The sequence below is a fragment of the Eutrigla gurnardus genome (genome assembly GCF_963514095.1).
Source record: "Eutrigla gurnardus genome assembly, chromosome: 13".
NCBI classification, from domain to species: Eukaryota; Metazoa; Chordata; class Actinopteri; order Perciformes; family Triglidae; genus Eutrigla; species Eutrigla gurnardus.
This window is the reverse complement of record NC_139936.1, coordinates 2454044-2480004: the sequence shown is the minus strand read 5'-3', so window position 1 is coordinate 2480004 and position 25961 is coordinate 2454044. Positions and strand designations below refer to the sequence as shown.

The 25961-nt window shown below is 45.9% G+C and overlaps 2 protein-coding genes and 1 pseudogene across 3 annotated transcripts; 1 reads left to right on the top strand and 2 right to left on the bottom strand.

Moving 5' to 3' along the window:
- The first annotated feature begins 73 nt into the window (after window positions 1-73).
- adamts13 (ADAM metallopeptidase with thrombospondin type 1 motif, 13) lies at window positions 74-11135 on the top strand. Its single transcript, XM_084023963.1, has 29 exons — window positions 74-176; window positions 478-532; window positions 630-763; window positions 2746-2829; window positions 2933-3057; window positions 3145-3291; window positions 3565-3699; window positions 3906-4056; window positions 4165-4269; window positions 4351-4502; window positions 4668-4731; window positions 5120-5246; window positions 5332-5480; window positions 5561-5681; window positions 5882-5962; window positions 6042-6223; window positions 6726-6882; window positions 7194-7323; window positions 7438-7617; window positions 7703-7901; window positions 7981-8077; window positions 8151-8280; window positions 8379-8570; window positions 8644-8848; window positions 9245-9482; window positions 9558-9701; window positions 9779-9958; window positions 10721-10896; window positions 10977-11135. The coding sequence occupies exons 1-29, from the start codon at window positions 99-101 to the stop codon at window positions 11130-11132; spliced, it is 4074 nt and encodes a 1357-aa protein (XP_083880089.1). The 5' UTR covers window positions 74-98; the 3' UTR covers window positions 11133-11135.
- Window positions 11136-11279: 144 nt separating this feature from the next.
- Window positions 11280-18175, bottom strand: LOC311022600 (carnitine O-acetyltransferase-like). Its single transcript, XM_084023973.1, has 14 exons — window positions 18014-18175; window positions 16684-16953; window positions 15736-15854; window positions 15239-15292; window positions 14985-15150; window positions 13996-14170; window positions 13752-13930; window positions 13262-13362; window positions 13067-13186; window positions 12861-12983; window positions 12272-12407; window positions 12130-12192; window positions 11813-11950; window positions 11280-11737 (listed from the first exon to the last, which is right to left on the bottom strand). The coding sequence occupies exons 1-14, from the start codon at window positions 18038-18040 to the stop codon at window positions 11528-11530; spliced, it is 1881 nt and encodes a 626-aa protein (XP_083880099.1). The 5' UTR covers window positions 18041-18175; the 3' UTR covers window positions 11280-11527.
- A 670-nt stretch (window positions 18176-18845) lies between these two features.
- LOC311023225 (immediate early response gene 5-like protein pseudogene) lies at window positions 18846-20239 on the bottom strand (annotated as a pseudogene). The gene has a single exon. The product of its transcript is annotated as an immediate early response gene 5-like protein pseudogene (transcript).
- Window positions 20240-25961: the final 5722 nt, after the last annotated feature.

The following is a 25961-nucleotide window of genomic DNA, read 5'->3' as shown; positions in this document are numbered from 1 at the left end:
GACACATGTTACTCATAGTTGGCTGGGCGAGGAGGAGGATCACAAACTGTCCTGGGTGTTGAAGCAGAGCAGGTCGACACACAGGAAGACGGGGGAACATGCTTTTTACGACCCTGCTCTGTCTGCTGCTGGCGCGGCCTGGCTTCGCCGCTCTAATGACTTCTCCATTGGACGAGGTAGGTGGAAAGCCGCGGGTGAACGGGGAGCTCTGCGGTTAGTGAGTCCAACGCTCGGGACTTCTGCAAAGTACATTGAACTCTTCAACTTTAAACTGTTTATCATCCTGTAAAAAAAAAAAAAAAGCCTGGAGAGTCACAACTGGATTAACATGGCAGCCACTATAAAAAACAACCTAAAAGGCTCCAAAATAGTTTTGTGTTCTCATCCAGTATTTGGGCCACATGGCTAAATTTAGTTACACAGGTTTAAAGCTGCCTTTTCTAAAAAACGGTGTTGTTGTTTGTGTCCTCTTTAAAGCTCTTTCATCACTCCTCCAGTCAAAGAGACGCCGTTTCATCTCCCCGCGGCTCAGGTACGGGAACTATAAAAACACACTTTAAAAAGGCTCATTCATAACGCAATGCATGCGTTTCTGTGATGGTGCAATCACTGCTGCCGTGTCTCCACAGCGAGTGGGCGGCCGCGTCGGTCGTCCCCGGTGCCCGATATCACACATCTGGAGCTGCTGGTGGTGGTGGGGCCCGACGTCCAGCAGGTCCACAAGCAGGACACGGAGCGGTACATCCTCACCAACCTCAACATCGTAAGTCTGTGCGTGTTACGTAGAGGCACGGGGCGATGCAACAGAACCAGGGTTGGAAAGGAGTACTGCATCTCAAGTTACTTTGATTTAAAAAAAAAAATAAAAAAATAGGTCACAGGGTTTCAAGTCAAATGTCCGATTCCATTTCATGACCTATAATTAAGGTAAAAACACACCACCAAAAACAGGCACAATATTTACACCTATTCATTGGCAAGCTCTTAGTACCACTAACAAAGTAGGGGGAAACTGGAGGAATAACCCAGTAATAAAACACAGCATGGTGAAAAATTAAAGTCTGATTAATTTGCAACTACAATTTTAACATGCTACAAACACAATTCCCTAGTAGGCTATTCCATGACTTGGCCCTCAAAAAATATCAAATTCTCCAACTTTCCATGTTTGGAAAATCATTTTTAGAATTCCACACTCAGTTAAAATGTTTAAATGTGCATAAACGTTTTTTTAAGAAAGGGAAATGGGACAATATTTGTACCTATTAAATTAAATAATGTATTTGGACTACAAAATGATGCCAATGATGGCCTACAAGTCACACCATGGAGCTCTCGCGATACTTTAATTTCATTTGTAGCTTATCCCACGCGACAGATACTCGGAAAAGAGGACAAAACTCAAGAAAAATGAACAAAACACGACCGACAACTACATAACTTTGCGGGTTCTACCAACAGTAGGCCCAAACGTCCACGTATATCCACACACATGAAATAAAAGGCAACGTCTTGTTGATTTTTACGGCAGAAGAAATTAACGAAGCAGACGAGAAAGTAAACACAACGGAATTACAACGCAGCCACAATCCACATATTAAAGCAGATATACGTTACGATATTATACTCTGGAGTTACAGTTAGCATCACAATTAACCGTACTGGCCTGTCTGGTGGGAATCTGCGAGGTTTATTCAACGCGACGTCCTCCATGTTCAAGTTTCCTGCTCCTGCCTTCTCAACGGAGGCGACGTCCAGTCACTTCCGGTTTGCAATACGTACAGTCAACGACGAGGGGAAAATACTTTTTTTTTTATCCCGTTCGAGTTGTACCATCAATTACACATATGATGTTTGTCCATTTAAAATATTATTTTGCAAAAATACACAGTAGTCTAGTATTTCGTTTTGTGTGAAACCGCTTGCTGAACTACACTTCTTGTCTCGCGCAAGGTACGTCATCAACGGCCGTTAGCTTGGCTTGTTAGCTAGCTAGCCAAACATAAAACAAGCTAGCTAGCTAGCTAGTCGACAAAATATTATACTTTATTTCTCCAAATGTTTAGACATTGAAATCAAATGTAGTTTTTGAATCTTATTATTATTATTATCATTATTATTATTATTATTATTATTATTATTATTATTATTATTATTATTATTATTAGCAGAAGTAGTAGTAGTAGTAGTAGTAGTAGTAGTAGTATATTACCATTGTACACATTCAGCTACTTTCTGGATTCAAATTACATGATATATTGCGGGGAAACACTTATAATGTTAAAATTGATGTAACAATATAATTTCTGTTTTTTTGAACATGAGTAATTAATTGTGAACCTTATGATTCTATATGGCAAACTTCTGGTCTGCAGGGTTACAGCAGGGGGTCCCGAAATTATTTTATCCAATCTTTTTTTTCTTCCAGATATTAACATATGTACAAAAATGCACATTAACATCAATACAATCTAATACAACAAAACAAATATGTTCTATAAATATATTAATCTATCAAATGTATGAAAAATATATGAATGGTTTAGCATTGTATACATATATCATAAAGGTACTTTATACACGGCACTATATGCTGCAGTACACATTATTATTGGCCCCATTTAATCAGTAATCCATCAGCCAAGGGCTCCTGAGAAACGTTGAAGACCTCCGTGATAGTCCCGTTACACTGTGAACGTCCTGCTGAAGTAGATGAATCTGACTTGTTTTGTAATTTCATCCCAGGCCTCTGAGCTGCTGAGAGACATGACCCTGGGCGCCAACATGAGGGTGCACCTGGTCCGCATGATCATCCTGTCGGAGCCAGAAGTAAGAGTTGTATCGTCGAATCAAGCTCATAAAACAGCGTGTTAATACAGTGTGTTAGCCTGCTAATTAATCCAGAGTTTCTTGATCATCACTACTCTTCCAGCCAGAGATCCAGCTGTCGGCCAACATCACCTCCACCCTCAGAAGCGTGTGTGACTGGGGCCGAAGGATCAACCCGGCCAACGACACGGACCCGCTGCACGCCGACCTTCTCTTATACATCACGCGGTAAATGGGTGTTTTTATCCCTAATGTTTCCTAAAGAGTGAACAAACACACTTTTATTTTACTTCTGCCGTCGACCATCACAAACAGGTACGACCTGGCGTTGCCCGATGGGAACAAGCAGGTGAGGGGCGTGGCCCAGCTGGGCGGGGCTTGTTCCAGCGAGTGGAGCTGCGTGATCACGGAGGACACGGGCTTCGACCTGGGCATCACCATCACTCACGAGATCGGCCACAGGTAAATGGTATTAGGAAACTACAGACCCATAAAAAGATTTTAACACAGCTAAGTAGAAAGAATATAACTAATCGCTTTACATTTACAGTTTACAAGTTAATAGACATTTCTGTAAATGTGCCAACGTGGGTAATTATTATAATAATTATATATAATAATTATTAAGTATAGCCCGGGGGCTGTTTAAATATCACCACCAACTTTGATCCACAATGATACACAGATCTCAATAAATCCCTCACATTTGACATTTCATTTACTTTTTCAATCAAGTCTTGGAATCAACCACGACGGCGTAGGGAACACCTGCAGCCGGAGCGGCTTCATGATGGCGTCCGACGGCGGCTACAACAGCGTGGACCTGACCTGGTCGCCCTGCAGCCGGCAGCAGCTGCTCACATTCTTCAGGTGGGCCGACCCGTCCGGAGCAGCTGCAGCTGTTCACGGGAAAGAATCCTCTCATTTATCACGCAGACCTGCTGAAAAGGGCCTTTTCATCTAGAAGTCACAATATAATGTTTATTCCTTATTCCAAGTAATATTTGGCTTGGATTAAAACATATTAAGTAAAGGAGTTCTCATTGTGATATAAGTGTAAATCTAAATGTTCCCAGTGAAGGGAAAGCTGAGTGTGTGAAGGACCTGCCTGCACTGGGGGGCTCCCTACAAGACTGGAAACCTGGTCTGTACTACGGAGTCGATGACCAGTGCCGTATAGCTTTCGGCAGCACTGCGAGAGCCTGCACCTTCACCAACCCTGACCTGGTACGTCCCCTTGTAATAGCAGCTTGATACCACCAGGTGGAACCTCACATCAAAAAATGCACCTCATTTTTTAGTTGCATTATTGGTCCCCTTGTTTTCCCCCATCAGCCAGCTTGTCGTGTCCTGTCCTGTCACGTTAACCCCGATAACAACGTCTCCTGTAAGCGTCTCCTGGTCCCCCTGCTGGACGGGACGGAGTGTGCACCTCATCAGGTAACCACACCGAGGCATTTTGGTGCAATCACTCCCCCATTAAAGGCATGTTTGTTCATGTTCTGTTATTTCCCCCCCCAGTGGTGTCTGAAGGGGCGCTGCGTGTCCTCGAATGAGCTGGGCTCCTCCGTCGTGGTCCACGGGTCCTGGTCCAACTGGTCCGAGTTCTCACCCTGCTCACGGACGTGCGGCGGGGGGGTCACTCACCGCACACGGAAATGCAACAACCCGAGGTAACGAGTGTGATTGCATTTTCCATATGTCATGTTGGATGAACTATGTTGTTATTACACATGATGTTTCTGTGCATCCTGGGAGACGGACCCGTCCTCCTTCAGGTTTCTCCTTGTTTTTCTCCCTTCTGTTTGACTTGCTGTAAGTGTGTCTGATTTTTGCAGACCTGCTTTCGGGGGGCGTGATTGTGAACGATCGGCTATCCAGGCTGAACTTTGTCACCAGCAAGTAAGTGGTGACTGTTTACATTGTGCCTCCATACAGTAGGTCAACGTTCAACTCAGAGGGTCGCCGTCCCACGTTTTTCACAATATTTTTGTAGTCTGTGTGCTCCAATCAGAGGCCTTTTTAAAAAACACAAGTACTGACGGGACAGCCTGCAGGAATAGAGGTCACAAAGTTGCAAAGTGGGCCCTGAACTACAAATATGGTGTCATGGTAATCCATGAAAGTAGACAACTCTTATTTGGTTTCATCGGTTCTGTGAAGAAGAACTGAAAAATCCTACCGGATGAGATTTCACAGAACCGAAGAACCCAAATAAGAGACAGAGAAACCTAAAGCGAGTCCAGTGTCCTCCGACAAAGATTTGGATTTCCTTTCCGTGTCGCTGCAGCCATGCGAGCGCACCCAGCTGGACTTCATGGCGGAGCAGTGTTCCCAAACAGACCTGCAGCCTCTCTACCTGCGACCGAACACCGCCTCCTTCTACACCTGGACCCCCGCCACAGGCTTCACACAAGGTGGGGCCGAGACACTCATTTCTTCTACATGCAAATGGATAATATATCGTTATCTCTTTAACGTTTTTGTTCTCGTCGTGACCAGGGGACGAGCAGTGCAGATACACCTGCCAGTCAAAAGGAGAAAACTTCATTGTGAGTCGCGGCTCCCAGTTTGCTGACGGGACTCGCTGCCAGGCGGAGAGCCCGCCTCCCTTCGGCTCCACGGCCGCTTGTCTGAGAGGGAAATGCCAGGTAGAGGAGGACTTGAGCAGACGTCACTTCACTCCTTACAGTCAGTCTAACAGCTTACTTTTTTGTTTGTCGCCGATCAGCTGTTTGGCTGCGATGGTGTGCTGCATTCTGGGAAAGTGAGGGATGTGTGCGGGCTGTGTGGCGGAGACGGATCCTCCTGCAGCTTGACCTCTGACTCCTACGCTGCCGGTCAGGCTAAAGGTAACAAACAACTACTGGACACATCCAGTGCCTTTTACAGTTTTAGATTTAATTAACGGATCAATTAAGAGAAAATTCCAAGCCAAAGCTGAAGTGCCTTAAACGTGCATTCTCTCTGCTGGCCATCAGGGGGCGACGCCTCTCCCCGTCTCTGGTTGCAGCCTGTATTATCAGGTGTAATTCAATGTTTTCTGTTTCAGAGTACACCACCTTCCTGTCTCTGCCGGCGAACGCCACGCAGGTTCACGTGGTCAACAGGGCGCCTCTGTTCACCCACATGGGTGAGAGCGTGCACGCCATAAAGACGTTCCTACTGCGGCTTTAACAGGAAGTAACTAATCCCGGCATTTGCGTCCGCAGCCGTGATGGTCGGGGATCGGTACGTGGTGTCCGGGACGGGCAGCATGGCCCTGAACACGACACACCCCTCCCCGCTGGACGACGACCACCTGGAGTACCGCCTCCACCTGACCTCCGACCTGCTGCCTGAGACGGAGGAGCTGCTGCTGCCAGGACCGCTGTCGGAAGACGTAAACATACAGGTCAACGAGGGTTTCCATCTTCTGTATGGTGACGTGTTTCTGAGTGTTTGTCTCCAGCTCTCTGTGGTTAAACGTTACAGACTGATTGATGGATGTCACCAAACTATTGGGTGATTGGTCGGTACGAGATGTAAGAATGCGTCATATTCTTTTTTCCAGGAAGAAAAAAATTTGGATTTTGATAAACAAATGCAAAGAAGTACATTTTTTAAATATGTTTTCAGGATATCTTGTTAGGCACAACGTGTGATCTAAAATATTTGTTTGTTAAAGAGCACAAAAATACTGAACACAGATTATTGAAAGTATATCCAATATCTATCACAGTAATACACATTTATGAAAGAAAAATGTTAGAATACATTACATCAGACACTTATTTTCTTTTGCATATTTTGTAGAACAGGTGAACAAACACGTGAAAGAAAAAGCTTGATTTTCAGAACAAAAATACTTAAGAAATTCAACTAACTGTGTAACATATGACCATTCCTCTTTGCAGGTTTATCGCAAATATGGAAAAGAATACGGAGAGAAAACCAATCCAAACATTACCTACCAGTTCTACGCAGCAACCAGCAGCAGCGACCTGACAGAAGTGACCCCTAAAGGGAAGTGGTCGGTCCACACAGCAGCCTGCTCCGTCTCCTGTGGATCAGGTGAGTGACTCACAGCAACATTCAAAACCAGGAGAATATAATGCATTTGATGGGGGATGTGATTGTAGATTCTAGTCTCAGCTCTCTTTGTTTTAGGCGTTTATATGATAATGTGCAGGAAAGAGCTTTAATCTCATACTTAGTGTCTATTATCAGGACGTTGTATGTGACCGCACACGTTTTCAGTGTCAAATCCCACCAAATGTCAACTGAACCGAGGCAATATTATTAGTATGGGTTTGAAAAATTACCTAAAATCACCACTAATTGAATTGAATGTGTTGATAAAGTATTTTCCCTTCCTTTTCCAGGCGTACAGAAGCATCTTTACGTCTGTGTTGATGAAGAGACCAACAACCATCTGGAGGAACACAACTGTGAAACACCTCCTCCACCCGCACCACAGCTCACTACCTGTCAGCTGTCACCCTGCCCCCCCAGGTCAGCATCACACACACACACACACACACACACACACACACACACACACACACACACACACACGCACACACGCACACACGCACACACACACACTCATACTTTACTGTTTTACAGCTGGGACACGGGGGCGTTCGGGCCCTGTAGTGCCTCGTGTGGTGGAGGAGAGAGAGTGCGCCCTGTGAGATGCGTTCAAAGACTCGGAGCCGACGTGGTAAAGGTTCCAGACTCCGAGTGCCCGTCTGACACGGCTCCAAACGCTGTTGAAACATGTAACCTGCAAAGCTGTCCCGCCAGGTATGAACCCTATCCATCTACACTGTGCTGTTGTAAGTAAGGAGAATGATTCCAGGTGTTTGACTGGAAAGCGTGTGTTTTAAAGGTGGCGTGTGTCAGATCCGGGCGAGTGTTCGGCAGTGTGCGGTCCAGGAGAAGCCAAGCGCGTCGTGTCGTGCGTCCGGACAGAAGACGGTCGAGACGTTGAGGTGGATCGAAGCGCTTGCTCTCCTCAGGACGAACCGTCCGACTCGCTGGCCTGCGTGGTCGACGTCTGTCCAATCGGCTGGGAATCTCAGGGAGAGGTAAAGTAGAAGACGAGGAGTCTCACTCTCATTTGAAAAGTGTGTCTAAACGTTCTTCCCTCTTGACCCCCGAGTTCAGTTGGTGTTCAAGTCCGGCGTGTCGCCGCGGTCCAGGCAGGCCCCCGTGTACGTCTGGAGTCCCGTCATCAGCCGGTGCTCCAAGACCTGCGGCAACGGTGAGTTTCAAAAAGCACCACAAACTCACCAGAGTCACTCAGACAGGATCAGTGAAAGCCTGCTTCTCTTTAGGGACCCTGCAGGTGTGGTTCTCCTGTGTGGACCACCAGACCAGACTCGGGGTGACGGACCTCCACTGTGACGCTTCCACCAAACCCCCTCCTCAGTCCGAGACCTGCAACCCGTCTCCCTGCCCCCCCATGTGAGACACACACATGTAATATAATGCAGTAAATCTCATTTAGGTTACAGGAAGAAGTGATTTTCAAAATAAGGGTTCATATTCTTTCTAACAACCAGGTGGCGCTCTAAGCAAGGAGTGTGCAGTGTAACGTGTGGAGGAGGGGTGGCCAACAGGGTGCTGTACTGTGCCAGAGAACGAGGAGGGGAGGAGGAGGAGGAGGTGGAGGAGGTGGTGGACGACTCGGAGTGCAGCAGCTTCCCCAAACCCACCGCCGTGGTTTCCTGTAACCTGCAGAGCTGCCCGGCGAGGTGAGTCACACGTCTGACGTCTCCTTTTCACCTGCGACAAAAACGCAAAAATGATTTAAACGGCGTGTTCCAGGTGGAAGGTGTTCAGCACGGCGCCCTGCTCGGCCTCCTGTGATCTGGGCGTAGCTCAGAGGGTCGTGTCCTGCGTCCAGTTCGTCCACGGCAAGGAGAGCGCCGTATCGGAGGAACGCTGCGGCGCCGCCGTGAGGCCGGCCACCACGGTGCCGTGCCTGGTGCAGGTCTGCACCTTCAGGTGGGAGGTGAAGCCATGGAGCCAGGTACTTTTTTTTCTATCAGAAGATGATGAAAGTCTACCTCAAGCTCTGTGGAAACATTTTCATTATATTGATATTTTACACAGATTATGATTGATTATCGTCCGATTCATCAACATTTACAATAATCCCTAGTTGCCTTCCATTAGAGACAAAGTGTTTCTCATTATCCTCGTGTCTCTCGAGTCCCATTTTAAAGGGACGATGCCAGAATTTTCAAATCAGTCTGCATTAATGATGCAGCCCCAAATATTTTAATATTATCTGGAAATAATTCACAAACATTGCAGCCTGGAATTAGAGAATCTGCACATAAGCATTCAAAAAGACCGTACTAACCTCTTCTCCCCGAGGACCTGCGACCCCCACTATTAACCCCGTCATGTCCCGCCCCTCCAGTGTTCGGTGCCCTGTGGGTACGGGATCCAGTCCAGGACCGTGTCCTGCTTGGGCCCCTCCAAGCCGGAGCCCCTCAGCCCTCTGTTCTGCATGCACATGCCCAAACCCATCACCATCCAGGGCTGCTTCACGGCCGGCTGCGGAGACGCCACGCCCACCTCCGACGTCGCCGCCACGCCAAGCCCAACAGAGACCGCCACCATCCCCTCCACCACGGCCCCCCCAACACCTGGACCCAGTCAGTACACATGCCGCCCTCTGCTGCAGCGTGCAGGTGCATCATGACATCATCACAGTGTCTGCTTTCCACCAGGTGTGTGTGGAACGCTGCTGCTGGAGGAATCCGGCACGGTGGACCTGAGAGAGGCGACCGGGCGCTGCATGGTCTCCATAGGCCGGCCCCTCGATGAGGTCATCCGGATCCAAGTGAAATCTGGCTCTTTGAACTGCAGCAGAAGTAGGTTTCTTATCAAACACAGAGGATATTTCCCATGTCGTGCCTACTCAGATAAGCTGCCGTCTCTGTTCCCACAGAGGAGTACGTGGCGTTCTTCGACCGCCTGGCGCTGGTGAGGAAGTGCGAGCAGGTGGCGGGCAGCGGCCTGACGACCAGGACCAACGTGCTGCTGGTGCGTCAGAACCTGCTGGCCTCCGGGAACGGAGTGGTGTTCACCTACAACTCTCAGAAGAACACCAAGAAGAGCCACCATCAGGGTGAGACGGCTTCACTTGCTTACTGTGGAAAGGTTGTGCCTTTTAAGTTAATTTAAACTCCAATGCTGTAACATAAAAGGTTCAAAAGTGAAAGTGAAGAGGTGGACGCAATATTATAGTCCAATACAGTCAAGCTGAACATATTTTAATAATAATATAATACAGCTATCACGCCGTCTCCTCTGTGCTTTAGCTCTCATACAGACAAAGAGTATAGCAGGGATTTACACCATATTTTAAAAACATCATTAAAAATGCATAAACTAGGGGACGATATGAGATTTGATACTCAATAAGTTGATTGTTGTGAATTATCGTTATCAGGGTTAATCGTGAATATCATCATGGGAGAAAAATACAGGATACAAGAATAAATGTTATCATTTATTTACACATGGAGACTTTATGATTTATGATAATCTTATTTAAGATTATTTGATTGCCTCACTAAAAAAGATCTGCGTCATATCTGGGACACAATAAAAATACGTGCTTCTTCACAAATTGTGATTCCAGCATGTTTTAAAGCCATTTTTCAAGAGTTTTGTATCGTGAAATTTCATCCCTTGCTTATCATAGATGATGAAACAAGTAAGCTAAGACGTTTAGACACCTAGCATTATTTTATTTAACTTACTTTAGACGTTAAATTGGGTACTTTGTGTTGAATTTTGGCCTTTTAGCACATTAACCTGTCTGAAAAACGAGCCTTTTCAGTGGATGGACAGACAATTAATCCACTTTATTAATCCCTTCACACAGATTGCGACATCCAGCTGTTTTCCCCGACCGGCGTCTTCGAGAACCCGACCACGTCCAGCCGGAACCACACCTGCCGAGTCCTCATCAACGCCCCTCCCTCGGTGAAGATCAGGATCCAGGCGCTCCACGTGGGATTAGTATTCAACGCCACCAACTCACAGTCCACATACATCATGGTGCCGCCTTTTCCTTAAAGCTTCTTCTGGTTTCAGTGCTGTCATGTTCTGGTGAAGTAACGCCTGCTTTCCCGGTCCAGATCCGGGACATGGACGTCCTGAAGACCAACGTGTTCAAAGGCCGGCAGCCGTTCCAGTGGCAGTCCTCCGGGAACATGGCCGAGGTGGAGTTCCATGGAGACTACCTGCGTTCCCGAGGGAGCTTCAGGGCCCGATACGCCTTCATGCGCCTTTGATGAGTCAATATTTACCATTTTTAACAGGAGGTTTGGGATTTACATTTTAACTTCCAGTAGAAAGACTTCTTTTTGTTTGTTTTGTGGCGATGATTTAAACATGAAATTAATAATAATAATAAACAAACCAAAAAAAAAACACTTGAGTCAAGTGAGGACAGTGTTATTCTGAAAACTAGTATAAATAAAGAAATAAAAGTATCACACTTCTACAATCATTTAAAGGAAATCACCATCATAAATATGTTGCTTCTCATGTTTCCCACAAGCCTTTACCAGGCTTCCTCTCAGCTGTGGTTTAAAGTGTGTCTATGTGGGCGTGGCGTTCTGCCAGCGACCCGGTTCACGTCCAGACCCCCATACGGGACCCAACCAGCCCCCCCGTGCGTGAGGGATCACTGCTCGGCTGTGTCTTCCAGCAGAGCCCTCATGTCCAACAGCGCGTCCTCCACGGCCCGGGCGAACCTGGCGGCGTTGGTCTCGTCGCAGCTGTTGAAGGCCGTGATGGCGATGTTGATGTGGCCCTCCATGGGGTTGTAGCACACGCCGTAGCCGTCCGGCACCATCGGACCGAAGCACATCACGCAGTCCGTCTTGGATCCGACCTGGACGACGGGGGAGAGCGGGGGAGGTGAGGGCGAGCCGACAACCAATGACCTGCTCGGCGTTGTGACTCTTACCTGGCTGGTGGAGAGGTTAAAATGCTGAGCCACGGCGAAAGACGTATCCATGAATATCTCCGGCATGGAGGTCAGATCCTCGATGCTCAGCATCTTCAGCCCGAGGAGGTGTCTGTCCACGGCCTGACCGTGGATCGCCTTAAAGACCCAGAAAAAAACAGATTAAAAGATTATCTCACACACACACACACACACACACACACAGTAGAAACATAGTTCACACTCAGCAATAAAAGTCTAATTTTGTTTCCCTTCACTTAAAAAGTATATACTAAAAACTAAAAGGTATAAAACTTGGCTCATCTAAATGAACTCACGTTGTACGTGTTCTCCTTGTGCGTCTGAACGGCGCTCTGCAGCAGCGTCTTCCTCTCTGCGTTCTGTCGACAGGATTTTACCGCTCAGTTCACTCAGCTCATGTTATGACGTTCACGGTGAAGCCCCGCCCCTTTTTTTTACCTGTCTGGCCGGGTCTTGCATCGCCTGGACGAACCTGAACGAGTCTGACGTCGTCGCCCGGATGGCGTCCGTTCTTCCGTATATGAACATCCGTAGCGAGGCGCTCTCGTATGCGGAGCAGCAGACGCCGTACATCCTGGATCCAGATACGGGATATACTTAAGCCAGACCATCCCAGTCTGGTCCTGACCCCCTTTAAAATGACCATCCCAGTCTAGTTCTAACCCCTTTAAAAAAGGACCATCCCAGTCTAGTTCTGACCCCTTTAAAAAGACGATCCCAGTCTAGTCCTGACCCCCTTTAAAGGACCATCCCAGTCTAGTCCTGACCCCCTTTAAAGGACCATCCCAGTCTAGTTCTGACCCCCTATAAAGGACCATCCCAGTCTAGTTCTGACCCCCTTTAAAGGACCATCCCAGTCCAGTCCTGACCCCCTTTAAAGGACCATCCCAGTCCAGTCCTAACCCCCTTTAAAAGGACCATCCCAGTCCAGTCCTGACCCCCTTTAAAAGGACCATCCCAGTCCAGTCCTGAACCCCTTTAAAAGGACCATCCCAGTCCAGTCCTGACCCCTTTAAAGGCGTCTCACCTGAAGTAGGCGAGCTGGAGAGCCATTTGAACGAAGGCGTCCGGACTCAGCTTGTGTTGTTTTGGGACGTTTTTACCAAAATGAGAAAACATCAGCACCTTGACATCCAAGTCGTGAACCATCCTGATGCAACGAGGAAAAGAGGAGGTCAAACCAAAATGTTCTGCTTCCAAACGGTCAGTAATATTAATGAGAACCCGGCATACATGTTCATGTTCTGTTTGGCGTTCTCGATGTCTCTCTTGACCTCGGGTGTGATGTTGAAGCGTAGTTTCTGAGGCATGGGGAGGGGCACCATGGGGGAGCGGACCACCTCCGTCCTCTGCCTGTGGAGGAAACACGACCACGGGTTCATTTGAATGTACATGAATACGCTCATTAAACAATGTAGAGACACTGACATGCATTTGACCACGAAGTCCACGAGGTACACGATGGGTGGACCCTCGGCGGGCGCGTGTTCGTACACGAGTCCACACGTACCGTCTTCACCGACTATGAACTGCAGAACACAAGTACACCCAAAAACACTGTTTTAATTACGTGTACATTTTCCATGTTCATTTCTTATTCTATATTTTATTTTCTTACATTGCGACCCTTAACATTTTACCACAATGTACATTTTTGCATTTCACTGAAAGGTTGATCTATAATGTTGATTCAACTTAATTGAATTACTTTAATTTAAAATATTTGACATAAACAATGTGTTCATTGAGAGTATGATACAGTTCTCACAGCAACGTACAGGTGAATTCCACCCTAAATACGCTGCATATTTATCTCTAATTTACTAAATAAATACACTTTGGATATATTTCAGTACATTTTCACTGAAATAGAGAAACGTTCTTTGTGCATTGAAATTCTCCGCTGTTGAAAACTGGCCTGCAGCGTCTTGTCGAACCAGCGGTTGCCGCTGTTCCAGCGAGCTCCTCCCCCGTGCAGCATCTGGGCCGCCACCCGGCTCTGGTACAGCTCGTCTGACACCCGCGGCATCGGAGCATCCAGGCAAACCGTGAAGATGCTTTTCTGGATGGCGCGGACCGACTCCTTATTGGTTCTGTCTGAGGACGAATATCACACCGGTTTATCTCTGAATGCTTTCTAAATAAGAGAAGAAACGGCTCACCTTTAATCAGATTGTTGTAGGCCTTCCCCCAGGTGTTGCGGTGCTGTGACGTGAGGATGCCGATCGGCTCCTTGTTGGTCTGCAGAGACGAGTTCCAGATCTTCTCCAGCTGCATGTAGATCTGGTCCACGGTCAGCGGCGTGCCGTCGCTGTGGTACACGTCCAGGACGAAGAACTGTTGGGGGGGAAGACCGGGAGAGGTTAACATTTTGGCCATCACCATCTTGGATTTTTGCAACCAGTGAAGGAAGTGACCGTATTTGGCCTGTGGAGGAGCGACGGGTGGATCTGATGAACACAAGCAGCACCCTTATTGGATCTGGATCCATGTGGATTCTGGTTTGAAGCTGCTATCAATGTTAGCTGGAAAGTTGACTTTGAATCATAGAAGCTAAGTGTTAAAGTCATCTTAGTAGCTAACATTAGCGTGGTATAGACCTGTCAATCAGCAGGTAAGCCCCGCCCCCCAAAGCATCCCCTGCTTTCTGGTCTGGTGGACTCTAAATGGACCATAATGTACTAAATGAACATCATGCTGGATTGAAGAAGACTTGAAACTAGAGATTGAGACCATAAACTCATGTTTACAATGTTTACTGAGATAATACATCAAGAGAGAAGTAGGACCATTTTCTCATAGACTTCTATACAACCAGAGAGGAGTCGCCCCCTGGTGGCCAGCAGAGAGAAGTAGGACCATTTTCTCATAGACTTCTATACAACCAGAGAGGAGTCGCCCCCTGGTGGCCAGCAGAGAGAAGTAGGACCATTTTCTCATAGACTTCTATACAACCAGAGAGGAGTCACCCCCTGGTGGCCAGCAGAGAGAAGTAGGACCATTTTCTCATAGACTTCTATACAACCAGAGAGGAGTCGCCCCCTGGTGGCCAGCAGAGAGAAGTAGGACCATTTTCTCATAGACTTCTACACAACCAGAGAGGAGTCGCCCCCTGGTGGCCAGAGAAGCCCGGCGGTGCCATCTAGCGTACCTGGAAGTTGTGGACCACGGTGATGTGGGTGAGGGGGGTCTTCCCGAGGGTGTGGTTGACGACGGTGTCCCTCTTTGGACCCGGGATGCGACAGGAGGACAGGATCTGGTAGTACTGGTCCATGCACAGCGGCTTCCCACTCAGGTACTCTACAGGCAGCGTGTCACTACGACCCAGCAGCACACATTATACACACAGAGTGACGATGACGTTTCTGTTATAGTTTCATATTTGGGCTTTGAGGAAAAACTCACGTGTCGATCATTTTTTTAAACTCCAAAACGCCGGCAATCAGCTTGGCACTAAACCTGCACAGGAGACATCACTGTGTCAGACAAGCATCATTCTTCATTGAGCTATCAGGAGCTCTGAATGAAGACATGTGACCCATCAGGGTCGCCGGCTGTGAGTCTACCGGACCCGGACCACCTAAACCCGGGGGGGTCACGGCGGTCAGAAACAGCTGAGCGATGCCACGAGCGGCTAAAAGCGGCTTTAAATAGCCGAGGCGTTAAAGGGGAAGCCTCCGCAAAGGTCGCCTGGAAACTCCAGTTTCACATCAGCTTGTTTATGTTGCACTTCAACACGATGTTAATCACTTTGAGAAGAACTTTGTTAACTTGCCGTTAATGAGACAATTAAAGGTTATAACTGAGACTATGGGATTCTGGAGACATTTACAGCAGAATGTTAGAAGTTCTGATGCTTCTTTTTTGTGGTTCTAGAGGTTTTGTTTGTTCTGGTTCCTCACCTCATCTGTCCTTGCCGGTCGCGGAAGTGCATGCGTGGCAGGACGACCCCGGGGCTGGTGTAGACCGCCACCGGCATACGGCAGTCCAGGTAGGACGACTGCATCCACCACTCTGACAGCTGCAGGGAACAGGGAACAGGAAACAGGACGTGATTCTATAGACGTCTCCTTGGTGTTTATTAGACAATATGAAAATATATATACACGCGATAATAATATATATTATATATAACATGAGATTATGCCGATAATCATCAAAATGTGCTTCAAACTCTTAAAATGCCACTTTAACTTTCTGCTATTACTTCACTATTTGTTTAGGAACACATATTTATCAGGGATCGACCGATGTTTCTCTTTCACGGATTAATATTAATCTAGGAGACCGATAACCGATATTTGAAACAGAAAAAGTGCAGGGAGCTATCAGCAGCATTATTATATTATAATTGAACATATTATTATTATATAAGAACAAACAAACAAATACAACAGTTCCCTGAGGTAAAAATAAATAAAATAAAGAGCAGAGTAGTGCTTTTTAAAATGAAATTATTTTATCGTCAAATCGGCTTAAAAATTACTGATAAACATAAAAACGCTGAATATCGGCACTGATAATATATAGTATATATTTATCTATCTATCTATATATATATATACACACATCCTTTTTAGTAAAAAAAACAATAAAATAATCTTGATTAAGATGATCATAAATCAAGAGGGTTTTGCTGCATAAATAAAGGAAAAATAAATATTTAAATGTATCATTTGTCTCCCATGACAGAACTAGAAACCTTTTTCAAGTAACAAAATGTATGACGATGTTGGAATTTCACCACGATGAACTTATTGTGTTTTATATCGTCATTGTGATAAAACCGTGTATCGTCCCTTCTACATATCTCTATATATATACATTTCTAATACACCAAAGTCACCGACCCAGTTGTCCGTCTTGCGTGCCCGCCGGTCGAGGCCCTTCTGCAGCCGTTCCCCGACGCCGCCCCTGAGGAACTCCTTCACCAGCTGCCGGGTGTGCTCCAGCTCCTCCTCGCTGACGATGGGCTCCAGAGCAGCCAGGTATCGCTCACACGTCTGCGTCAAGGGCGGCACGGGCAGCTTGGGCAAACCCTCCTGGTGCATCAGGGACCTCTCTGGGATCTGGGTCACCGGTCTGACCAGACGGCATGGCTTCACCAGGCCGGGCCGCAGCTGGAAGACACCGGGAAGCCCAGACTCTGCCCTTAAATATAACTCCAAGAAAGAGTCACAGCTGCTGTTCGGGGGAATATGTTTGACTTCCTGCCTTGTTATAAAACCAAATCCCACAAGTTAAATTAAGTGGATTAAGGAGCTGCCTCGCAAATCCAGGTGTCAACATGCACTAAAAATATTAAGTCGACTTAATGGGTTTGAGTTAGATGGATTTCGAGCCGTGAGCAACATTTCTGATCTTTGTCCAAAGGCGTGCACTTTGACGGCGGAGTGTTTTTTTAAACTGTGAGAAAAGTGACACCAAAACAACCGAGGCGAGCAGTCGAACCATTTGTTTGGCCCCGGCGGCGTCGGCTCTGCCAAGCTTATTAATAGAAGGTAGACACAGCTGAACCTTTGACATGAGAGCTAAAACTATCACACAATAACGCAGGATGTGCAGGCCTGTGTGTACCCTCCTGCTCACTGGCAGTTACCAACATTATGTTTTTATTAGATTTACTAATGACAATAGTAATAATAATACAATTCTGAAATCCTATCACAGTAAAACATTTAATTTTTAAAAATAAATTAAATAAATATATCCAGAAGCTGTGACATAAATAAGTCACATTGATGGGCATCATTAAAAAAAAATCCGAGGCCTCTGGGCAATACAATTAAGAACTTCCGGTTTTACGCTTTTCAAAATAAAACCCGCTATGACGACGGTGAGTTGTTGTGTTTTTTAGCTATTCCTGCCATGACAGTGAATATAGAGAGACGGGGGAGAACACGCTTCGCGAATTAAACTATTAAAGTGTTTGCTGCGATGTCGCCACGCGCAGCAACTTAACGTAACGTTACGCTAGCGGCTAAGCTAGGCTAACGATATTCATAATGTCGCAGCTCGCTAAATCACACACAAACAGCGGAGCCGACGTCATCAGTGATTAGTGTAAAGTGGTAAATTACGTTATTTAACACCTCATATCGTCATATTGTTGCCCCGTTGCCCCACCCCCCCTCCCAAAAACACACTTTAAATACACGCTAAAGAAAACGGAAGACTCACCGCGACCTTCACCAAAACGGCCAGCATGTTGTCAAACGCACGCCTTCAAGTGTGTTGTGTGTCCGTGTGTGTGTGTGTCCGTGTGTGTGTGTGTGTGTGTGTGCGTGTGTGTGTGTACGGGAAGCCCTCCGGCGGTGCATGTCTCAAGGACGAGCTCGCCGTGTCTCCCTGTCAGCTGTCCGCGCCCCCGTTGGACCCACAACCCTGCCCTCCTTAAACCCCCCTCTTTTTGAGTGGAGTCTGGTACGTGCGCGAATCCGACGATTTAATCATCGGATTTATTTTATTTACAGCCCCAAATAGAGCCATAACTATTGTTAATAAACGATATATTTATTTTTAATAATGGCATATATTAAAGACAGATATGTGATATTCTACAATACTGATAGAACAAAAAGTACAAGGTCACTTAACCCCATAGGTGTATATTTAATCAGAAACCCATTTGTACACTAACAAGTCCCATTTTGAAGCCGATGAGTTTTTTTTTATAAAGGTGTTTTTTATTGAATAATAAAAGCAGGCCCTGGGAATAAATCATTTATTTATAGGGAGATATTCTGCCTTGATGCTGCACGGAGCCTCACTGGCCACATGATGGCGCTCTTCCAACATCTATCCAGCGAGAAACGAGCGTCTCAACTCATTTCTTCAAGAAATCAGCTCCAAGACTCCAGCACCCCAAAATAAGCAGCACAAATAAAGGTTTAAATAAAAAGGTTTAATGCATGTGCGCTGTGTGAATGGTATCACCGGTCAGGAGACATGTTAATGTGCTTCTTATGTAAATCACATTTCAATCAACATTTCTTTTTTCTTCCCTTCCCAATAACAGAGGACAGAGATGATTGCATTCGTGTCATGTTTTATTTTGAAAGCAATAAAATAAAATAAAAAAACGATACAAAGAAAAAGAAAAAACAATCATACAAATCAAAACGCTTCGATGGCTCTGGTCCAGCCGCTGCCCGTCAGCAGTGTGTGTTTCAAACAAATTGTCTGAGCGGCGAGTATTTGCTCAAGGTCCGTCTGCTGCCAACTCACAAAGTCGGATAGTCCGCCTGAACCCAGCACCGAGATCAGGTTGGAGATGTTGGAGCTGTCCAACTGCTCCGAGTCCGCCTGGAGGTCCTCCTCGGTCCGCATCCTCTTGCAGGGCGCCGGGTCGAAGTCCGGCAGGTAAAACTCCGGATCAACAATGTGATAACTTGTGTCCATCCGCCGCTTCCTCGCGCAGCACTGCGCGCCCTGCGGCTGTTTTGGCTGCGCGCAACAGTCCGAGTGGAAGTATCCGTTGGTGACGGTGGTCACCACATGCGTGTCCAAGTCCAGCACGGTCTTCTGGTGGGCTTGCGCGTTCGGGACCGGTAACTCCCATGGGGAGGATTTGTCCGCGCAACTCCAACAGGCTTCCGGCACCATGAGGTCCGAGTCGCCGGGCGAGAGCATCGCGCAGGCGGACGCGTCTTGGTGCGCGTCCGCCGCCTCCTCCTCCGCTGCGGGCTGGCCGCCGCCGCCGCCTCCTCCGCCGGGCTGGTGCGCTCCGCAGTGCCAGGTGTCCGACTCGACCCCCCCGGTAAAGTTGCAGTAGAAGTCATCGGACAACTCCGTTAAGCTCCCGGGCAATTCGAAGTAGTCTTGCCGGTCCCGGACGGCGGCCGCGTCCTCGTACTGGTGCGTCCTCGGCGTCTGCGACAAGTTCTTGCTCACGTAGAACTGCCTGGCGTTCCTCAGCACGTACGTTACCAGCAAGTTCTTGTGGAGCTTGATGCCTCCTCGCTGCGTCCTGGAGCTCTGGATTTTCCTCAGAGAAATGGAGATCAGATTCTGTGCGTCAAATGCGCACTCCATCCTCTCCCCGCGGGCCAGCCCGGTCCAGCCCGGTCCAGTCGGCCCCCTCTCTCAGTCCCTCGAACCGGCGGCTTCCTCGCTGGAGGAAACGCGGACGTCTTCAGCTGAGATTCCTCCTGGATTCGTGTAGACTGTGTCCATGGCGCTCCATGTCTTCCCAGTAAGGGCATGGATTTGCAACTCTCATCTTTCCTGGCCACGCCCCCCTCGCGGAGACGTCGTCCAATGGGAGGGAGGCGGCGCTTCTGTTATACGCAAACATCACCACGAGCTCAGTCGGCGTGCACGCGGAGGAGCACGCTGCATCCCACCGGACGCTCTTTAAAGCCCCGGTGCAACAATCATCACAATCCGTGCACGAGCAGAACACAGTAGAACACAGTAGAACACAGTAGAACACAGTAGAATAGAGTAGAACCGGGAGAGAGAGGGGGGGGGGGGAGAGACAGAGAGAGGGAGAGAGAGGGAGAGGGAGAGAGAGAGAGAGAGAGAGAGAGAGAGAGAGAGAGAGAGAATAGAGTATAATAAGGTTAGTAATCACAGTAGAATATCATAGAAAGTAACGGAGTAGAGTTAGTAATCAGAGAAGAAAAGAGCACAGTAGAATAGAATAGAGTAGAGTAGAACCGAGAGAGAGAGAGAGAGAGAGAGAGAGAGAGAGAGAGAGAGAGGGAGAGAGAGAGAATAGAGTATAATAAGGTTAGTAATCACAGTAGAATATCATAGAAAGTAACAGAGTAGAGTTAGTAATCAGAGAAGAAAAGAGCACAGTAGAATAGAATAGAGTAGAACCAACAGAGAGAGGAGATAGAATCGAGTAAGTAATCACAGTAGACAATAATGGAACACAGAGTAACAGAATAGAGTAGAATATAGTATATAGTAATCACAGTAGAATATAGTAATCACAGTAGAATACAACAGAGAAGAGAATAACAGAATCAAGTAAAATAAAGGTTGTAATCAGAGTAGAATAGAATAGTGTAGAATCGTGTTAGTAATCACAGTAGACAATAATAGAACACAGAGTAACAGAATAGAGTAGAATATAGTAATCACAGTAGAATATAATCAAGAGTAACGGAGTAGAGTTAATAATCAGAGTAGAATAGAATAGTGAGTGATAAAATAGGCTATCCTTGAGAGTAATAGAATAGACCCCAGAAAATAATAGAATAGAAGTGAATAGAATATAGTAAAGAGTAACTAAATATTATATAATAGAAGACAAACGACAATAAAAGAATAAAGTCCACAGCAGCAGAGAGGAATAGAGTACTCATAGATTCAAGTAGAGTATATCAATAATAAAGTAATAGAAAAGTAGAAAGTAATATAAAACAATAGAATAGAATAGAGAGTAGAGAGTGATCACATAAAGACAGAATATGATAGTTAACAATAACAATAAAATAGAATACTTTAAAGAGTACTTGTATTGAATACTTGAATAGAAAGATGTGACGTGTAAAACATAAGAGCCTACAGAATGATGAGTTGATAGAATAGAGAATGATAGAATTAGAATAGAATAGAATAGAGTGAGAGATATGAAATCATGGTTATGGATTACAATAGAAAAGTGGCAAAATGATATTGAACATTATCTTAATTGGAGTAATAGAATGGAATAGAACATAACAGACAAGAAGAGTGATACAATAGAAGAGCATAGATACATAGATTATAATAGAATAGAACATATTAGATAATGAAAAATAATAGAATAGAGAGTAAAACAGAACACAATAAAGAGGCATAGCGTTGAATAGAACAGAGTAAAAACAACACATCAGTGGTACAAAAACATTAGAATGTAATACAAAAGAATCTAGAAAAATACCCAATAGATCAGAATAGAACTTAAAGAGTAACAGAATCTATTAGAATAGAACCAAAACAGTAGAAGATAATAGATTAGATTCAAACATAGAAGAGAGAAACGAGTAGAATAAAGTAGAGATAACAGGATGATAACACAATTATCTAAACTAAAGAGGAGTGAAACATGATAGAAAGTATAAAGTTGAGTGTGTGAGAATAGAACAGAATAGAATAGAACAGAATAGAATAGAACAGAAAAGAGGTCAAAGGATGATGTCATCATGATAATAGAACAGTCTCCGCACAGACGCGTATGAAGTAAAAGCTCTTTGTAGAGAGATTATCTGTCATCCGTGGCCCACATCTGTTTGTGTACACACACACACACACACACACACACACACACACACACACACACACACACACACACACACACACACACACACACACACACACACACACACACACACACACACACACACACACACACACACACACACACACAGATGGCTGACATCATACCCAACACCTGGATAGGACTTTGAATTGCTGCCAGATCCGTGAATCAGGAGGACGGCCACTATTACGGTTATCATGCTCCCATAATGGACTAAATGGGAGTCTGACATGTTCGGCTCTCTCCGGGAACCGGCTGATACGGCAGACTGCTGTCCCGTTTATGGTGGTCTGGTCTGGTCTGGCATCAGGTTTTATGGTGTAGCCCAGCAAGCTGTAGTGTATTTGTAGTACTGAGTATGTTAATGTCCTTCCATGCAGCCTGGTCTGAAGTATGAAAGGAAAGCTCATTGCAGCTTCAAGGAACGATCCCTAGCTTGGAATGTTTCCAACCAGTGAAGGAAGTGACCATATTTGGACTGTGGAGGAGCGACGGGTGGATCTGATGACAAACTGCACCCTTACTGGATCTGGATCCATGTGGATTCTGGTGTGAAGCTGCTAACAAAGTTAGCTTCTATAATTCAAGGTCAACTTTACAACTAAGTGTTAAAGTCATCTTAGTAGCTAACTAGCATTGGTAGCGTGGTAGCGAGGATGCAGTAGAGGCGGTTGCTATGGTAGCGGTGGTTGCTATGGTAGTGGCAGTAGCAGCTGATGTTTACTAAGATAATAAATCAAGAGAGAAGTAGGGTCATTTTCTCATAGACTTCTTTTTGCAACCAGAGGAGGCGCCCCCTGGTGGCCAGCAGGGAGAATGCAGGTTTAAGGCACTTCAGCTTGCCGCCTGGTTTTAACTCAGGGTGTGAAGGGAGTAGGTTTAGTAAAAGTGGTTGAGACTACATTCACTCACATTCACACTCAGCCAGGATGGTTCAGGATCTTGCCCAAGGACACTTCAGTGTGTGGACTGAAGGAGACGGGAATCGAACCTCTGATCTTCAGAATGGTGGCTCGCTCTACTGAGGAACAACAGATGCAGAGTAGAGTATAACCGGGTGAAAGTGGCATTTAGGGAAAAGCATATCATATCAATTTGTAGGGTTGAAGGTCACCTTGAGAGCAGAAAGTATGCACTTTAATGCACGTTTTATACATTAACATCACATTCTGGATTAAGTGTTGCATTATGGGTAGCTAAACGGCGAAGCCAGTCAGATTAAAGTGGAGGGGAGAAAAAGGAGCAGGGTCGTTGGCAAAATGTCAGACTGCAAAATAAATAAATAAATAAATAAATAACCGTAACGAACATTTTATTGAGCATCACCAGAGAGACACGGCAACCGGCAACCTGGGAGAGAGGCAACCAAATGTCAGAGCAAATGTCAAACAGACCTGGGATCAGTTATGAAGACACCGATGAACCTGCACACACTCATCTATCTATCTATCTATCTATCTATCTATCTATCTATCTATCTATCTATCTATCTATCTATCTATCTATCTATCTATCTATCTATCTATCTATCTATCTATCTATCTATCTATCTATCTATCTATCCATCCATCCATCCATCCAATAGAGCATCACTACAAATGACACCAATAAAAACATACCAGAGTTGAGTTGACACACAAACAAGTAAATGAAAACAGCATGAACCATTAAAGATGATTTAACTGTTTTCACACATTTTGTTTTAAGAGGATAAAACTTGTGTTTTTTTGTTTTTACAACAAATAAAAGTGACAAAGAGAATAAGCTTCTTATGAATTAGAAACACATTGAGACAAAGAATCTGATCTCCTATATAATACAATTATCAAATTAATTATGAATTATGAAACTAAAAACTTCAGCAACTCATCTAAAAACATTAAGGCTTCTTTATTAGAATTCAACTTAAATATAACAAACAGATATTCTGCTTGTGTTTGAGGTTAATCTGCATGCCAGAATTCCTGGAGAAGAGACTCCGCCCCCAAAACTCCTTCCTAACTACCCCCCCCCCCCAAACAACAAACAAAAAAACCCAAACTACTTCCTGCACTCTTCCTGTAAATAAGTCTCAGCGGAGGAGTTTGCTGGAGAATCACCTGCCAAACAAAGAGAGCGTTTCTTTCCTGGTGGTGAACGGAGATCTGCAGCGCTGCAGAAGATGCACAATTACTTCAGAGGCGGGGTGCGTTATTTACATATGCAATATGCATAAGCAAGGTTACTGTGAGGGTGAAATAACCGGGAGATAGAAGGGAGGGGGGAGGAGGAGGGAGAGAGGGAGGGAGGGGGGGGGAGGAATTGGTGTTATCAATATTTAACCAACCCTTCCAGCATATTTATGGCAGACAATAGAGCCGAGCTGTGACTGTCTCATGTGAGTGGAAGAGTATTTATTACACTCTGAAACGGAGGCTGTAAATAAGATGTTCATTGATACCCCCCCCCCCCCCCCCCCCCAACACACACACACACACACACACACACTGTCCATTCCCACCAAAATAAAACTATTAACATATCTAGTAATTGCCCCCGGTGCATCGGCCCGTATTCATTAGGAGGATATTTCTACATGTGGCGAGCAGATGCATGTAATTCAATCACCCCCCCCCCCTCCTCAAACCCCCCCAAAAAAGAAAAAGCTCTGAAAAAAGGAGGCGAAGAAATAAAAAGTCTGGAGCGTTTCTGCTGCTCGGCCCGGTGAAAACGTTTCCATGTGTTGTGTCTGAGCGGAGAAGGAAAACATCTCCTCCAGAACCGCATGCAGCCGAGTCGAGCCCAAGCCAAATAAATCAAGCCTGCGCTTCAGATCATGTGACACTTTTTCTGTGCTTTGTGTTATTCCCAACATATCCTGTTTCAACCCCCAACACACACACACACACACACACACACACACACACACACACACACACACACACACACACACACACACACACACACACACACACACACACACACACACACACATGTGCACATTCAGAGTTTCCATTTCCTGTGCGTAAGATCACCTGTGCAGACAGAGCGGCGTGCTTCCACGCGACGGCGTGCTCAGGCAGGAAAACAGGAAAAGGGAGTTCAAGGGTGTCCGACATGAAATGCTGCCGGCGAGGGGAAACCCGCGGCTCACGGCGGCACGCCGCTCTGAAGACGGGAAGGTAAAGTTTTCTTTCTGGGTTTGGTTTGTGCTCCAGCTCTTCCATCAGGTGCTCCACTTCTACACACACACACACACACACACACACACACACACACAGACACACAGACACACACACACACACACACACACACACACACACACACACACACACACACACACACACACACACACAGTTAAAAAAGTGTTTAAGACACAAAACCTACGTTGAAGTAAATGTGAGTGAAGTCGTGCAGCAGATAGAGGAGGGGTGCATACATAGAGGACTATGTAGAGAACTGTGTAGAGGACTACATAGAGGACTATATAGAGGACTATGTAGAGAACTGTGTAGAGGACTACATAGAGGACTACATAGAGGACTATGTAGAGAACTGTGTAGAGGACTACATAGAGGACTACATAGAGGACTATGTAGAGAACTGTGTAGAGGACTACATAGAGGACTATATAGAGGACTATGTAGAGGACTATGTAGAGGACTACATAGAGGACTATATAGAGAAGCACAGATAGAGGAGGGGTGCAGAGGAACTGTTGGAACAGCCGCTTTAAAGGAACAGCTCAACATGTTGTTTGTTAATTTATTAGCTTAGCTTAGCTTAGCATGAATACGAGGAACGGGGCAAACCCACAGCGTGGCTTTGTGAGGCGGTTAGACCAAGACCATATAGAGGACTATGTAGAGGACTTTATAGGACTATATAGAGGAC

Bases quoted from the DNA above. Each gene is read 5' to 3' on its own strand.
- LOC311022600 (XM_084023973.1), bottom strand. From the start codon at position 18,040: ATGCTGGCCGTTTTGGTGAAGGTCGCG. The intron at 12,408-12,860 runs GTGAGACGCCTT...ATCTGGATCCAG, and splicing joins CTCCAGCTCGCCTACTTCAG to GATGTACGGCGTCTGCTGCT. The intron at 12,193-12,271 runs GTAAAAAAAAGG...TCCTGTCGACAG, and splicing joins TGCAAGACCCGGCCAGACAG to AACGCAGAGAGGAAGACGCT.
- adamts13 (XM_084023963.1), top strand. From the start codon at position 99: ATGCTTTTTACGACCCTGCTCTGTCTGCTGCTGGCGCGGCCTGGCTTC. The intron at 5,481-5,560 runs GTAGAGGAGGAC...GTCGCCGATCAG, and splicing joins GTCTGAGAGGGAAATGCCAG to CTGTTTGGCTGCGATGGTGT. The intron at 6,883-7,193 runs GTGAGTGACTCA...TTCCTTTTCCAG, and splicing joins CTCCGTCTCCTGTGGATCAG to GCGTACAGAAGCATCTTTAC.